This window comes from Macrobrachium rosenbergii, chromosome 41, assembly GCF_040412425.1.
Source record: "Macrobrachium rosenbergii isolate ZJJX-2024 chromosome 41, ASM4041242v1, whole genome shotgun sequence".
NCBI classification, from domain to species: Eukaryota; Metazoa; Arthropoda; class Malacostraca; order Decapoda; family Palaemonidae; genus Macrobrachium; species Macrobrachium rosenbergii.
Window position 1 is genome coordinate 22,444,451 of NC_089781.1, and position 13,308 is coordinate 22,457,758.

Genomic DNA, 13,308 nt, shown 5'->3' on the forward strand with positions numbered 1-13,308 from the left:
CAATCATTAATATTATCTTCTTCTTCTTCTTCTTACAGGTGGCTGCGGGACACAATCATTAATATTATCTTCTTCTTCTTCTTCTTACAGGTGGCTGCGGGACAGCTATCGCTCGGGAATGACGTGGAGTTGGTGCCTGCGATGGCCAACATGGCACAGATCACGAGCCTGGATGTTCAGTGCGAGAAATCCGGCATGACAGTGAACGTTGAATTTTCACAGCCCTTCGACGGCGTTATCTTCAGCAAAGGACATTTCTCTAATCCGGCATGTCGGTAAGTACGCCTAACAGTGTGGAAGTCCTGGTCTTTGTGCGTTTTCTTGGATGTCAAAACATCACGTATAGCTAATCAGTTAAGAGATAAAATGTGAGTTTGTTCTTTCAGAGAGATATTGTGATAAACTAAGCGAAAGACTATGGCTGCCAACAGATATCCTTTATGTTTTACAGTTAAAGATGTCAAACCTTTTATGCCGTAAAAAAATTCTTAAAAAGATAAAATATAATAATAATAATAATGATAAATATAGTCTGTTAGTCCTGATTTTAATCTTTATAAATTTAAAATGGTATTAATATTAAAACTTCATCTAGCAAAATCCCAAATAAAACATAGAATCTTAGAAGCTTTTTGTGCTAATTTTATTTTCATTTAATTTCCTTTAAATTATATTTTCTGATTGCTTGAAATCTCATAGAATCTTTCTTCTCTAGAGTAGAGTACAACTTTGTTTTCAAGTAATAATTTTAACCTAACACATTAGTTTTTAGTAAAACTTTAGATTGTAAAATCTTCCATATTCTGTCCTCTTTACGACCCTTCTTCTTGAGGCACTGGTTGACACATCTACATTTACTTGAGAATGACACGAACACATGATAATTGTACGACATAACGTACTCACAACCATCAATAAAAACCTCGAGACAGAGAAACGATTCCACACAAGAAGCAAAATAAACCCCATCAACTGAAGACAACATATTCTACACTGATTCAGTCAAACAAATCGTGCTGGGAAGAAGACATGCAACTTAGACCACAATCCAGTGCCTCAAACTATCCTTGCTGCAGTAGTTAATATTCATTAGCCTAGAATTTTAAAGCAATATTCACTAACAAAAGTTTAAATATGTATAGTATATAGTTTCATCAACTATTCCACATCATCTCATCAATAAATGTAATCGTACAAAAATTAGCAACGCATAACTAAGTGTGAAGATATTTAATCCATCACTTTGCTTACGATTAACCTCCTTATTTAACTTTCGAGCTTACCTTTACGTAGAAGATCAAGCTTGGATTACAAATTTGCTTGTTAATCATTTAACAGCAACGCTTTACATGTTTACTAACTGAATTATTTAAACCAACTAACAGCTGTTGCTTCAGACAGAGAACTAACCAGACGAAAGACAACCTCACAAAAGTTGAGTAAGCCAGCGGGATTCTTAATAAAAAGTACTTGCATTTCAAAGATTGCTGAGATATATATAAAAAACTAATTTCCTTTAATTTTCATGAAGGATTTCATTGGAAACATCGTTTGCCTGTACAAGGTGAACTGATCACATTTTTCACCGCTGGCATACAAACAGAACGCTACCGCAAGCTTGATGTAGAGAACGAGATCTAAAAGCACTTTTGATGTTATCAGATGCTAAAGGCAAATACAGGTATCAGCTTCCTGTCAGCTTTTACTAAACTGCCGGCACCTGATAACATACAAAATTCCTCTGGATCTCTCGCTGAGTAGTGACTCACAACCAACAGTCATACAGAAAGAATAAATACATGGAGCATAGTCATGTTATAATTACTTTTAAGCAATTAAATGGTGTTCAATGTAATAACGAATAAGTTTTGCTCAGTCAAAATTTAAATGTGCAAACAATTCTTCACTGTATACTGTAGATATTCAAATAAGGGGTCCCTAGAGGCTTCAGAACTTTTAGTTCACCATGTTTAACAATAGCTTAATGAGTCTAAAAGTTCTTAAGCCTACTATAAATTCAAGAATTTTACATTCGTAAAAATAACAAACTTTAATATTAAAGGACCAGTTATTTGAGTACAAAGTAACCCATAGTCATGATTAACAACTGCTTGTAGAAACTTACGAAGTTATGAGCATGAAACAATTAAGCACATTTTCGATTTATGTAACTGAGGCGGAAGGTATTATAAATCTGGATACAGTCAAAATTCCATGCTCGACTGTGCAAAGCACTGTTCTCATAACATTATAGCTGAAAATGTGATATGTGCTTACTATGTAAGTACATTCAAAATTGTTGATGCTCACAATATACTGCAAATTATTAAAAGCATTGTAGATTGTAAAATTAACTATTTTAACGCAAGCCTTTTAATACATTAATATAAATATGTAAGAAAATGAAAAGCACAAGCACACATATGCATGAATGTATATTATATACATACATATATATATATATATATATATATATATATATATATATATATATATATATATATATATATATATATATATATATATATATACATACATATATATATATATATATATATATATATATATATATATATATATATATATATATATATATAGGTGTGTGTGTGTTTGTGCGTGTTAGTGTGCCTACATGGTTATCTAGTTATAAGATTTTTGGAAATAGAATGAACTGAAACTTAGTTCCTCGATTTCAAGATCACATCTTAAAAATACCTCAAAATTCTGCATAAAAAAAAAAACTGAGTTCCCTCATCAAAGCTGGTCAATGCTTAGTCTTCTCAGGATTATTAAAATGTCTGCTATTCGGAAGACGTTCGAATCGAATCAGGGTGATGTCATAAAATCGAAGGAAAGTGTTTCAGGTCATATTAAACATGAAAATGTCTGACAATAGATGTATTAAACCGATATGGTTATTGGTTACAGAGCCTTGCCTCTGCACTTATTAATGCTGATATTACAACTTGTATGTTAAAAGGGGAACACCCGTCTCAGCCAATGGAAAGTTCATAACTTCGATCTTTAAATAACTGTTATTTTTGCTCTGAGAGATAGCTGTGGGAAATGTACTAGCAGCTCTAAGTCAAGGTGCGCATTTGTCACGTGAAAAAAAAATGTCTCTAAATTCAACACTGCTGGTGACTTTGTCATTTGAAAATTTCATTAAAATAAATGCTTCATAATTTGACGAAGTGTGTGTGGGAAAAAAACTAAAACGCTGAATCACCTGACCTGAATTAACTGATAAGAGAAAAAATGCTGGTTAATGCTACAAGCTGCACGCACAAAACATTACTGTCCAAATAACCAGAGATTAGTTGAAAATTCCAAGTACACGCCATAGCCATAACATCTTCAGAAAACAAAGCCACGCATAAACAAAAAATATATATATATTTGTAATAAAACGCCTTAGTACAGAACTTCATGTGTTATTTTGTAATAATAAAAGTACCTTTAAATTGTCTGTCTCATTCTAAGTAGCAGCAAGTTGAAGGAAAACAGTTATTTTCACAAGTGACAGTTGGAGTAACATATACATTTTTTTTTATCATCTTGAGGCATAAAGCTACCACAAGCCTTTTGTGGTCCCCTGAAGTTATTGGCTTTCCACAACAACAATTTAAGGTTGTCCACTACAACAAAATCTGTTTATGTATTATTAGTTATGAATTCATTGTCAGTTCCCACTTTAACAACAAGTGAAGCTAACCCTTAGCGTACCAATAGCTAGCCAATGTATCTTAATAAGTAGTTAATTAGAAAAAGTGCTATTTTGCCATATGGTCTTATTAACAATTTCAAATGGCGCTATTTATAACGATGTGTATGCTTTGTTATTTACGACGTAATACGCTACTATTCTAATACAAAATCACAAGATTTTCTTCAATTAACTTAACCTATGTAACCTAATGTTCGTAGAAGCTAATGCATAGATTTTATCTTTAAGTTATTCTAGCTAGAAACGACTTGATAAATCCCTTCTAAACTTGTGAGTGGTAATGACTAAACTGTCGGAAGCTGTGGTGATGTTTCCTCTTAACCACAGGTAGCAAATTTATAATGTCTATGTTTATAACAAAAACGTACTTCTAATTCAAATAAAACTTAATATATAGAAAAATCTGAGTAGCGTATAAACGCACCAAAATTGTATGCTACATTTCATATTCATTAATTCAACTTCAGCATACCGAGTGGCTTTAACACATCAAGTGTTGACAGCATCAGATCTGATTTGTAAGAAACAGGGTGAAGTCAGAGAGTCATCATTACCACTCATTCCTGAAAGGAAGTAAGACTGGAATCCTATTGTTCGTTCCTACAATAACCTCTCCTTACTCTTCATATTTTGGTGGTGCAGCTTCTTGCTTCAAATCTTTCCCCCTTAACAGCTTCTGGTGACTCCACTCAAACGACTGATCTGTTTCTTTAACTTGGTATCAGATGTGATGAAAAACACAACACCCGTTCTATCTCACTGAAGCTACTAAAATGCTGTGCAAACAGCTTTCTTCCTTTGAGTAATTTGGTGATATGAATCTTGTACTTAGCACATTAAAATGGATCATACAGAATAACATCAAATAGCACAAAATTCATGAAACTAATGAAGGCACTATGAACTCTTGAATTATGATCTTTCTCCACCCAAAGACTTCTGAATGTATCTGTTTAACGTAGTCAGAGTAAACAATCTCAACTCATTTGGTATAATTTATAAAAGTTTTCATGTGTATCATTCAGTAAGCCTTTGGATTTATCAAGACGCTCATTATTTCTATTAGATAGATAAACAAGGCTGAATAATTTCCTAATAAAGGTTTAAACAGCATAACCATCACACAAACATTAATGAAAGTTAACAATTCCATTTGAAATACTTTACTGTTTTTGTCATTCATATTCTACAAATGGCAAACATTTTCTTCGATTATGGTTACTATAATAAATAATGATCAAGACATTAGTTCTTTATATCAGAAAATGGAATTGATAACCAGAAAACTCATTATTTCTCCCTTCTTTTGTTCTTCCTAAAATGTAAATCACTTCTACCTATCATAAAAAAATTGAACAAGTAACCCAGTGAGAGACTATAAACAGGTAAAAATAAAAAATGCTGTAATTAGATCACTGTTAAACTGTAAGTGTAGACTAAAGCTTTTGTAAACCCCTCTTTTTAAACTTAATTAAAAAAGAAAACTTTTTCCTAAACAGTAAGTGTTTATCTTGACTACCAAGATTATGTTAAAGTTACTGAACCCTGAATGAAGGTGTACCCTCATCATCAGGGTTTATCGAGACAAGACGTCTCTCAAGTGTTACTTGGTCGATATCCTACACATCAACTGGTCCTACAACTACTTGCAGGAATGGCATTACTTATATGGTTTTTCCGAATAAGAAAATTGATACTTTCATATGATAAGAACAGCACGGTCTTTTATTACCACAGAGCTGGTGCGTTTGGTAATGATGCTTTTTATCATGAAAACACCTCATACTTTCTCGTTTCATTTTCGGGAATAGTGGGTTTCTTCTTTTACTCTTTCCTTCCGATACTTGGGTCTCTGTCTTTTTGTTCTTCCCTTTCCTCTTTGTTTCCTTCAGTATTCTAATAAATTAGTGTTTACCTATGTATGATTTAATGTTTCTCTTGACATGACGTGACTGATCCATGTCAGGTACTTGGATGCAAACTCAGGCCGATCGAGTTACACATTATTCATCCCAAGTGAAGGCTGTGGATCTGTAATGTCGCAAGTTGGCAGTGTCAGCCCCGATAAGAAGAAAAGTGTCTCCCAGACGAGAATAGTCAACACCATCATTGTACAAAATGACCCTACCATACAAGAAATCTGGGATGTTGCTCGCACTATCAAATGTGACTGGGTTGATAATTTTGTGAAATCTGTCGCATTTAGCCCCTTCTCTGTTGGAATGTTGGATGCCCAAGAAGTTGCCTTTCAAGGTGATAATCCAATAGAATGCTGGATGGATCTGAAGCAAGGGAAATACCCAGATATCAGAGACGTAGACTCGGTTGTGAAGATTGGAGAGCCACTATCTCTCATGGTTTATGCAAGAGATAATGCTGGCATGTACGATGTGAGCGTCAAAGACTGTTATGCATATGGCGGTCCAGACTATGACAACCCAAATGTACCCCAGATTCAGCTGACTGACTCCCAGGGATGTGTACTAAAGGACAAACTCATCAGTTCTTTCTACACTTCACGTGAACGTGACATCAAGGGTGAAGTTATTGTTACTTATGCATATGTTAAGGCTTTCAAGTTTCCTGATGTTATGGATGTGTTTATGTCATGTAATATTGAAGTGTGTAAGGGTGACTGTGATAATCAGTGTGGTTCACCAACGACAGAAGGCCCCTTCAAATCAGGTAGTACCTTATTTGGAGAACCTATCACGACTTTAAGTCCTAGCACAACACCTTTATGTTACCCAGGATCTAATGATCCCCGTTGCCAAAGACCTACATCTCCCCGCCCTACTACACCAGGTTCACCAATATGTGAATTAGGTTCTAATGACCCTAACTGCCAAATCAACTTCCCTCAACAAGCTCCTTCCACTTTTATTTGTGGTTTTGGAAGCAAAGATCCACGCTGTGCTCCAACAACCTCAGCTCCTAAAGTAGGTAAAGAACTTCATACCCAGCCTGCACCTCCACAAATATTTGGTAGTAGCCGCTTACCCACATCCTTTACTTCACCTGCACCCTCTTCCATAACCCCTTTCATTTGCACACCAGGTTCCTCTGATCCTCGTTGCCCTCAGCCTACTACACCTGCTCCACCAATATGTTTTGTAGGGTCAACAGACCCAAGGTGTCCACAGCTTACAACACCAAGTCCTATTCAGTGTTTCCCTGGTTCAACAGACCCACAATGTCCACAAATTACATCAACCCCATTTACATGTACACCTGGGTCAAATGACCCACGTTGCCCTCAACCTACCACCCCTTCTCCTCCAAAGTGTTTCTTTGGTTCTACTGACCCAAGATGTCCTAAACTTACAACCACAACAGCAGCTCCTAGTTGCTTCCCAGGATCTACTGACCCCAGGTGTCCAAAGCCCACTACCCCCTCTCCTCCTAGGTGCTTCCCAGGTTCTAGTGATCCTAGATGTCCTAAACCTACCACGCCAGCTCCCCCTAACTGTTTCCCAGGTTCCAATGACCCTAGATGCCCTAAACCTACTATCCCTACCCCTCCACGCTGTTTCCCTGGTTCCACAGACCCACAATGTCCAAAACCTACTACAACACCCTCTCCACCAAACTGTTTCCCCGGCTCAACTGATCCCAGATGTCCAAAGCCTACAACTACTCCTGAGCCTCCACGCTGCTTCCCTGGCTCTACTGACCCAAGATGTCCTAAGCCTTCAACAACAACTTCACGTCCTCGTTGTTTCCCTGGTTCAAGTGATCCAAGGTGCCCAAAACCTACAACGCCATCTCCCCCAAGTTGCTTCCCTGGTTCCACAGACCCAAGGTGTCCAAAACCAACGACACTAGCCCCAACAACACTGGCTCCACCAAGGTGCTTCCCTGGTTCTAGTGATCCTAGATGCCCACAGCCCACAACAGCATCACCCACCACACTAATTTGTTCATTTGGATCCAAGGATCCCAGATGCCGTCAACCCACAACTCCAGCCCCACCCAACTGTTTCCCTGGTAGCAAAGACCCAAGATGCCCAAAACCTACAACCTTCCGCCCTATTACCTCTCCAAGGCCAGTCTGTTTTGCTGGATCTAAAGATCCTCGCTGTGGACAAGAGTTTTCTGCAGCAAAGTCTATACCCACAAAAATCTCAACACCTGCACCCACGTTTAAACCAACACCTGGTCCTACACCCACACGAACACCACCTCAGTTTTCAACTCTCAGGCCAGTTCAAAAACAGTCACCTAAACTTACAACACCAGCACCTCCACAAGTTACTTTTAAACCAAAACCCGTACCAACTACTTCTCCACCAATTCGTGAAGGATTTGCTCTATTCCCAGTAACTCAGACTACACCTCGTCCTACAACCCAACAGTCCTTTACCTCACGAGCTCAAACTCCTGTAATCACAACTAGTCGCCCAAAACCAACCATTCCTTCACCATCCTTAAAACCTAAACCATCTCCTTCACCTAAGCCAAACCGTGGAAAACAATTAGGGTCAGGTGCCCCACAGCCCAAACCAGAGCCAAGTGGGAAAGAATGGGAGGGTGAATCTCGTTACCATGCTTTCCACAATTATCACTTTCAAAGAGGTGATGGACGGCGAGGTCGCATTTTTGGAGCTCGTATTACAAGAGATGCAGATCTTTCCAAAGATTCTCTGTCCATGAAAATCTTAACAGATAAACGACCTTTGGAGGCGAAAGTTCCAATAAGATTGAGCCGTTCTTTATCTGTTATTGCTCCCAGCGACATTCCTGTCTCTGAAAACGCGGCAAAACAAGATATTGGAGTGCCAAAAGCCGAAGCACAAACATCCATAGATCCTATATATAAGGATCCTTTAGGAACTGTTTGTTTCCCAATGGCAATATTTACAGCTTCTATGCTTGGATTCCTTTTCCTCCTGCTTCTTTCGTCAACAGCAGCCCTTGTTCTTTACATCCGTCAGAGTAAGCCTTGTAAAGGTGAGCACACCTGGCATGAACATTAATAGCAAAGTACCTGTACAATGCGACTGAAGGGATGATATTATTGAGTTTGTGATATAAGTGAAACTATTCTCATATAATGAAATTTCCTTTTATTAACTTAATTCTAAAAATATCTAATAATATCTTTTCCTTTATGAATTCGTCCATTGCAAGTAAAAATCACTTACCATATCATGTTAGCTAGATATACGATTGCAAAAACACTTAAATGTTATGTCCTAATACTTTCATTTAGAATATAAAATCTTACTAGTCCAAATATTATGTAAGATACTGGTGTGAAGATTTATAGTTCTTAGTATATTTTAGAAGTTTATTGTCAGTAGATTTTTGTTTGCATAATCACTGTGCATGTTGACTTAATGATACCCTGGTGGTAACTGAATCATCGATGTTTTTGATAGGGGAATAGAATATACATCAGTAGGATTATTTTTAGTATGTTTTGTTATCACAGTCTTCCTTGCCCATATTCACTGCTTTTTTATGATTTCTAATCATTTCTGTATTTTAACATGATGCATAAGCATTACATATATCTTCAGCATTTATGATCTGTCTGTATGACTGTTGATGAAATACACTGAGACTGCTGATACATCTGACGGGACGGACTCCAGACTTAATGGTGACGTTTCTTCTTACATTTTTTCATGTTATAATTCATCTAACAGGTAAGTTAAACGCTTTTAATGAAAATAACTATGAAATAAATGTTTCTGGAAAATGGCAATAAATAATATTAACTGTTCTTGGAAAGTAGATGCTGACGCTTTTTCCCTATGCAGCTATGTTCGTGCAAACTCCGGCCAGGACTCATATACCTTCATTATACCTATGATGGACTGTGGAACTCGTACTTTTGATAATAACGATGATGGCAGTACTGGATTTGAAAATATGATAATGATTCAACATGAAGAAATTGTACAAGAAATCTGGGACACAGCCCGAAAGATAACTTGCAACTGGTCAAGTAGGATGGAAAAACTTATCACCTTTCGCCCTTTTACTGTGGATATGTTACCAGCTAAAAATGTTCAATATTCTGGCGATGATGTGATGTGCTGGATGGACATTCAGCTTGGAAAAGGCCCATTTTCAAATACTGTTGATGGTATTGTTAAAATTGGAGATGAGCTGACAATTGTTATTTACTCTAAAGATGCAAGTTCCGAATTCGACATGTTAGTTAAAAACTGCATGGCATATGACTCAGAAGACCTGGAAGATGAACGAACAGCACGAATTCAGCTTACTGATGGTCGTGGTTGCTTATTAAAGCCAAAATTAATGAGCTACTTTTTTCGTACAAAAGATACTGGAACTACAGGGGCAGATATTATTGCTTATGCATCACTGTTTGCTTTCAAATTTCCAGATAAGATGGATGTTTATCTATCCTGTGAAGTAGAACTCTGCAAAGGTGGCTGCAAAAATGTATGTGATAATCCTGAATTTCCAACAAATCAGATCTCACGGTTCATTAGTTCTTCAACTTCAACAACATCAGCCAGGCCTCCCCCAGTAATCAATCCATGTGTTACCCAGCCAGGATTACCACAGTGTTGTGATACAAATCCAACGCATCCTTCTTGTACTGATCCATGTGACAAAAATCCTGGTCTTCCTGACTGTTGTGCAAAAAATCCTAACAGACCCCAATGCTCTACAGAGAGACCTACTAGCATTCCCAAAGTTAACCCATGCCTCCTGGATCCAACGTCCAGAGAGTGCTGCATGAAAAACCCAAATTCATTACTTTGCAGAACAACAGCAATACCAAGAACAACTTTCAGCACTCCATCTACAATTAAGTCAGACCCCTGCCTCTCTAATCCAACATCACGAGAGTGCTGTGCTATAAATCCAAACTCAATTATGTGTAAAACTACAACTTTACGTACAACTACTAGATCTACCATTACTACTACATCTGATCCCTGTACTGTTAACCCTAATTCTCCAATGTGCAGGGATACCACCACAACAATACTTGACCCCTGTCTGCGTGACCCTACATCAACGGACTGCTGTGCATCAAATCCTCGTGCACCACAGTGCACACCAACAGTTAAACCTGTTACTACCACAAGTACAGCTAGACCTCCTACTAGTTCACGAATTGATCCTTGTATTTTGAATCCAAGATCTCCTCAGTGTTGCATAAGGAACCCTAGCTCTGTTTTCTGTACCACTACTACAACTGCTCGACCAGAGCCCTGTGACATTAATCCTCTCTTGCTACAGTGTTGTACAAGAAATCCTAATTTACCTCAGTGTGCTACCAAGCGGAAAACTACTACAGTGACAAGTACAACCATTCGCACTACTGATAGAACAACGACCACAACAACACCTACAAGCAGAAGTCCTGACCCATGTGACTTGAGTCCAGGCTCTGTAATTTGTTGTGCCAGAAAACCATTTTCCCCACAATGTATAATTAAAACAACTACACCTAAATCAACTCCTTGTGACCTGAATCCTCGGTCTCCTGAATGTTGTGCCATAAACCCCAGTTCTCCATTTTGCATTAAGACAACAACAACAACAACAACAACAACTTCCACTCCTAGACTTAGTCCATGTGATTTAAATCCCAGATCTCCTCAGTGCTGTGCAATAAACCCAAGATCCCCAATGTGTACTACAGTAATTTCTACAACAAGCACCACCACTAGTAGGGTAATGACCACAACACGACCCACTACTAGAATAACTACTACAAAAATTCCAACTACTACAAGAATCACTACTACCAAACGTCCCACTACAAGGTTTTCTTCTACATCACAAGCTTCAACAACACGTTTCACCACCAGAAGGACAACAACCACTATGCAACCAACCACAAAAATGAGTACAACAACTGAACGCACTACAACACAGCGCTCTGACCCATGTAATTTGAACCCTGGCTCTATTCAGTGCTGTATTCAAAATCCTAACCATCCAGAGTGTGTTCAGTCCACTTCTCAGCGTATTTTATCTACTACCGAAAGACCAAACCCATGTATCAACAATCCAGGATCATCTGCATGCTGTGCTATAAACCCTAGACATCCTCAGTGCTTAAATGAGGAACCCTGTTCCGGACCAAATGATACACGTCTTAAGTGCATGGCTACTACTACAACAACCCAAAGGACAACACCAAATCTTGAGTTCCATGCCTTCCACAGATGGCAGAGTGGTCCAACGATCAGCCAACGACGACGGCGCCCACCTTATGGCACACGCCTAAGCTCAGATGTGCTTGCAGAACTAAGCAACATTCCCAGACGTCGTAGAGATATTGCACTTCCACTTCCTCCTCCTCCTCCTCCTCCTCCTCCTCCTCCCCCAGCTAGGAATGTTGTATCTATGGTGAAAGGTTTTCGTGTTGTAGGTGCTAATGACCTAACTTTCCGGGCCGTGTCACTTGTTCCACATGCTGCTGCAGTTGTAGACAGTGTGTGCGTCCCAACAGCCACTTTTGCCGTTAGCCTTTTAATGCTGTCCATATTGTTAATAACAGCAGTTCTTGTAGCAACTTTCAGCTGCCTCAGGCTTAGAAGTTTATCTCCTTCTAAGGCTGTGGAAGCTAAAAACCCCTACTATAAACAGTAAACTATCTGGCCTTTTCTTCATCTGACTAATATAACCCTAAGGCTGCTGGATCCAGCTGGGAAATGTTGGTCAGTGCTCAAGGTGACTATCCCCCCTGCAAGACTACTGCTGGCACTGTCTTTGCAGGGGAGAGGAACCCCCGTGTCCTGTGCAGGCCGCAGGGCTAACCCGCAGCCTGCGGTTAATGTTGTGCCATTGTCCTAAACACCACCTATAATATAATTGACTTGCTTTACTATTTTGAAATTGTACTTGGTAAATGTGATATTCAACTGTTAATTCTTGTTATTCAGCACTTCTCATTTACTCAGCATATAAGGTACTATTTCTCCCCTTCATGTCCTCTCTTAGAATTAGCATTAAATATCTTATCCTGACAGCTATGCTTGCTACACAAGACACAGATTGTGTCTTTGACATATAGACCCTAACGGCAGCCATGACAGTGTCCAATTTTGTTACCTGTTGGGTCTTGTCACCTAAAATTGCCTGTACAATAAATGCCATAATTGCTTTTGTAAATTACGACATTAAAAAAGAATAATCGAAATGCGTGTTTGAAATATGGATCCTTATAAACCACTTCTGAACCTTACCTAAGATTTTATTCCTTAGACTCCTGAAAACTGGATAATCGACCAAGTAACTCGAGTGTCGTATAAGTATAATTATATGAGTAGAAGCTTCTTTAAACATTTAAGCTGAAAAAATTAATTAAAATTATGAAGATAAACAGGATTACATTATCCGTCAAAATGATAAAACCATCTCTATTATTAAGATATATGCTTTTGAGGTTATTTATTACATTTCAAAGTGAATGACGATGAATGTAACCCTGTTTGTTAGTACCTAAACAAATTCTGCACGAATCTAAAATATAAACAAAATATTATATTTGTTACAGAGAGATAAAAGAAAACTATAAATCAGTCTAATACTTCATACATGGTCAGGTGAAAAAGCTACCTAAAAAGCGCATCTATAAAGAG

At 38.1% G+C, this 13,308-nt stretch overlaps 1 protein-coding gene across 4 annotated transcripts in view; it reads left to right on the top strand.

Annotated features, from left to right (window-relative positions):
- LOC136826734 (uncharacterized) overlaps nt 1–12,876 on the top strand; it is a 91,027-nt gene extending 78,151 nt beyond the window's left edge. For 2 of the 4 annotated variants that reach the window (XM_067084138.1, XM_067084139.1), the window contains exons 3-4: nt 91–275; nt 5,694–9,282. In XM_067084138.1, the coding sequence (XP_066940239.1) occupies nt 91–275; nt 5,694–8,703 (3,195 nt within the window). In that variant the 3' untranslated portion in view covers nt 8,704–9,282. Of the gene's footprint in view, nt 1–90; nt 276–5,693; nt 9,379–9,492 lie in introns of those variants that run through there. The other 2 variants (XM_067084140.1, XM_067084141.1) reach the window with 2 other exon arrangements.
- The last annotated feature ends 432 nt before the right edge of the window (nt 12,877–13,308 follow it).